The following is a 4039-nucleotide window of genomic DNA, read 5'->3' as shown; positions in this document are numbered from 1 at the left end:
GGGATTGCGCTCACCTTTGCTCGGCTGATCAGCTCCGTATCAACTTATATACAATGTGTTCTCTGATCCTCGACCTGCGGATGGGTGACTCTGGATTAACGACGATTCGGCTGGGTGAACCCCTTTTCACAAACTCCTGGCGACTAGCTCCTTTCCAGCCTTTTTTTTTTACTTCGTAACCTCCCGGCCAAGATACTTGTTGTTCAGCTTTTGGTGGATTTGAGTCATTCAGTCCTCCTCATAGGCTAGCTCGGTTTCGTCGAGGGCCTTCATGATTTCTTCAACGTGACGTGGATCATCAACACCCCAGACGCCGCCGCCCTTGACGGTTCCTGAAGTCATGCCTGTTTCCTTCCCGACGAGATTGCGGCCGACTTTGCCAGGCCCGATACCCAGCCACCTTCGAACCTTTTCTTCTTTGTGCAAATATTTGACGGACCCCCACCAATTGACCGTTTCCACACATTGCCGCGCGAGTAAGTCCTTCAGCTCGGCGCGATTTTTGAAAGGACGTGCGGTTACGTTGGATATGCAGGGCATGTAGCCTGGCCAGGTCACAATGTCTTGGTCACCAGCGCTTCTCGAAGGGCGGGCCAATATGCGTTTCATCTCCTCCTCGGCAGGTTTCATCAATGGCGAGTGAAAGGGGCTGTCGGCTTTCAAGCGAACGGCTCGCGGATCGTGTCCGCCAAATTGGCGCAGGTGGGTCAGGAGGGTTGTGATGCGCTCGATGCTGCCGCTGAGTACGATTTGGTTTTTGCTGTTGATGTTGGCGATGAGGACCTTGTCTACGGCGGGCACGTCCTCGGTGGAATTGGTCTTGGAGCCGTCAGAGCCCATCCCAAGAAAATCGTACACCATGTCGGTAAGGGCGCGCATGCGCTCCTCGTTCTCGCACACGATAGCGACCATTCCCACCTCACCGCCACCAATGGCAGCAGAAGCGTCTTTCGAGCAGCGCGCCATGACCTCGGCGCGGCGGCGCACCATACGCAGAGCGTCGGTGAATGAAAGATAGCCGCCCGCGACCAGAGCGGCAAACTCACCGAGCGAGTGGCCCAGGGTGAAGTCGACGCGATTCCGGGGCTGGAAGCCGAATTCGGTCTGCAGCACGCGCAGAATGAGCACCGAGGTGGCCATGATGGCGGGCTGTGCGTTTTCGGTGGCTGTCAGGGTGGCATTGGGGCCGTCGGCGATGAGGCGCGACAGGCTGAAGCCGAGCGTGTCGTCAATCTCGTCGACAATGGGGGCAACGGTGCGCGGGAAGGCATCGAGCCAGGGCTGGATCATGCCGACGCGCTGCACGCCCTGGCCTGGACAACGCGGGCATCAGCATGACGGCGGAGCAGAGGAGCGTCCGGCGGGGCTTGCCTGGGAAGAAGAGCGCAGTCTTGGGGCGGCGGGCGGCGGGGTGGGTCGAGAGCGGGCGGCAGCGCGGGTGCGGGCAGGTGGTGCGGCGCGGGACGGCGCGGGCGACGCGGCGGGCGAGGGGGCAATTGGAGTGCATGGCGGCGGTGGAGGAGGAGGGAGAGCGGTTGTCGGGTGAGATGGGCTGGAAGGCGGCAGGTGACGCAGGGCGGCAGAGCTCGAGCGCGGGGCGCGATCCTCGCAAGCCGGGATATCCCTGCCTCAATGCCGCGGCCCCGGACTTTATGGGAACCTCGTGCTCTGCTAGCCAGCCCTGCCGCTGCCCGCCGACACGCCCAATCGCCTTGCGGCCCTGGCTTTCGCTCTATGTATGTACACTGAAACCCCATCTAATTTTCGTCATCCATGCCCGCCATCCTTCTTCGCGCCGACCGCACAATCCGGCTCTCTTCCCACATCTGTTCCGCCACGGGCGGATTCCCATATATGTACGATAACCGCGGGAAGTCATGCTAGACACTGTCAGCCTCCGCACCTTGCTCCGTGTGAGTATTGCAGCTGAATGCTAGCGGGGGTTGATGAATCGAGTCTGACCTATCCTTTGGCTGCAATGCCCACTTGAGTCTGCGATCAACTAACCTCTCCTTTCAGGATCGTCCCTGCTTCTACCACCGAGCCACTCTTGATGTGTGTGCCAGGCATGACCAGGACGCGGGCTCCAAGAACCACACCATTCTCGAGTCTGACCATCTTCGCAGTTGCCAGGCCCTCAGCCCTGTCTTGCGCGCTCTTGCTCCATTCCATCGTGTTTATGGTGACGCCGGGCCCCAATACGCAGTCATCTCCGATCACCACCTCGGCGACGTCCTCGATCATGCAGTCCTTCGCTATCTTGACGTTTTTGCCAATCTTGAGGTTGAATCCGTACTCGCACTGGAACGGCTGGTCAATATAACAGTCTTTACCCATTACTCCTTGCGGATTTATCGTCCCTGATAGGCTTTTCGTGTGAGGCGGTTGTAGCACTTTCCAGAATCTCTCCATTTGCTCGTGTTCTTTTGCTCCGACGCCTACCGCACGGTTGAAAATATCCAGAGCAACCTTACATTGCTCTCGCTGGGCGCGCAATTCTGGCGCAAACGGCTTGAAGAAAGTACCTCCTAGCATCTTCTCTTTCTCTGACTTGTGCTGCGGCGGTGGTATACGCGGGAGTGGCGATGGCTGATGCTGCTGGTGTTGTTGCTGTTGAATCGCTAATTGTGCCGTTATCGCCGGCTGCGGAGAGCCTAGATGTGGTGGCTGAGGCAATGAGGGCCCCACAATAGAAGAGCCAGATTGCCCGTGCGGGTAGGAGTTCTGTTCACTATAGCCCGGGAATGCCCTCAGCGCTGCGGCGATGCGGGTCTGTGGCGGCGGCCAAGCCGGCCATGAGCTCGAGCTATGTGTACTTGAGCGCTCGTCTTCCACCAAGAGCGGTCGACTACGCGCTTCTTCAAGAGACAGCGGTTGTCTGGAATTTGGAAAGGTCTCTGTCGCTGGTCTAGGGAAAATTCCCGGATGTTCGGCGTAGCTGAATTTGGATTGCAGTGGGGGATGGCTGTTGGGCGCTCCCGGCTTCTGCCAGGCCGTTTTCAAGAAGTAGCCCTCGCACATGAACCCGCCGCGTACACAATTATTGCAGGTTGGCTTTGCTTCGTCGCATTTTTTCTTGCGCCGCCTGCAGGTCCCACAGCCCGTTTTTGTCCTTTTACTGAATTGTCTTTTCCTTTTGCTCTTATCCACCTGCACGCCAGCTCGAGTGTACCCTGGCGTGCTACTATAGTCATTGGCTGATTCAGAGGGCTGTGGTCCATCGGAGGCGCGGTCCTTTCTCGACGTGCCGACAGCCTCGTCTTCTCGCCGCGAAACGACCACGTACTGATCAACGCCAGCACTACTAGTGTGGCGTTGCGATCTGGCAACGAAGTCTCTCGTCTGCGCCGACGGCTCCCCATTTTCGTCGTCGTCCAAGGTGTCATCGTCCTCTTCCTCGTCATCATCGTCGTCCTCTTCATCGTCCTCGTCGTCCTCTTCCTCGGAACTTGAACTGCTGCGGGCTTGCCGCACCATCCGCGGCGCGGGCCGCGAGTACATGTCCGCACCCTCGTCGTCATCGTACAGGGAGCGCTTGCGCTTCGCCGGGCTCGACGGGCGCGTATCACGCTCGGGCGGACGCGGGGTCAGCGGCCTATCAGGGCGGTCTGGCTGCTGCGAGAGAGGCCTCCTGTCCTGCACACGATCGTTTTCGGGAGTGGCCTCAGCCCGTGAGTGGCGGCGTTCCGACCCATTGACGCTCAGCTTCAGCGTCTGCGGAGGAGAGCGGCCATTGACTGCAGTGAATCCGGGGACAGGGTCGTCCTTCTCGTCAAGCCGCACGCCGTTGTGCACCGAGGGCGACATCAGGGGCTCGGGCTGGGCGTTTTGCAGGGCGCGACGCAGGATTCGGGCGGAAGCGGAAGTGGGGCGACAGCGCGGTGTTGGATTCTTCAGCGGCAGGCAGGTTGCACGGCGCGGCCGGCGTCTTCAAGAGGAAGCAAGGAAAAGGCACGCAGAGCATCCAACACAGAGGGCGCGTGCAGATCAGCCGCCTAAGTAATAAGCGCCCAGGCAGGCGGATAAGCGGGCTGAGTCG

The 4039-nt window shown here is 59.6% G+C and overlaps 1 protein-coding gene across 1 annotated transcript; it reads right to left on the bottom strand.

Annotated features, from left to right (window-relative positions):
* Window positions 1-228: 228 nt before the first annotated feature.
* On the bottom strand, window positions 229-3807 carry LTHEOB_4391 (Malonyl-acyl carrier protein transacylase; the record flags this gene model as incomplete). Its single annotated transcript, XM_035513420.1, has 4 exons — window positions 229-1308; window positions 2008-2301; window positions 2443-2806; window positions 3287-3807. The coding sequence occupies 4 exons, from the start codon at window positions 3805-3807 to the stop codon at window positions 229-231; spliced, it is 2259 nt and encodes a 752-aa protein (XP_035375095.1).
* Window positions 3808-4039: the final 232 nt, after the last annotated feature.

The sequence above is a fragment of the Lasiodiplodia theobromae genome (assembly GCF_012971845.1).
Source record: "Lasiodiplodia theobromae strain AM2As chromosome Unknown scaffold_11, whole genome shotgun sequence".
NCBI classification, from domain to species: Eukaryota; Fungi; Ascomycota; class Dothideomycetes; order Botryosphaeriales; family Botryosphaeriaceae; genus Lasiodiplodia; species Lasiodiplodia theobromae.
This window is presented reverse-complemented; position numbering and strand designations above follow the sequence as displayed.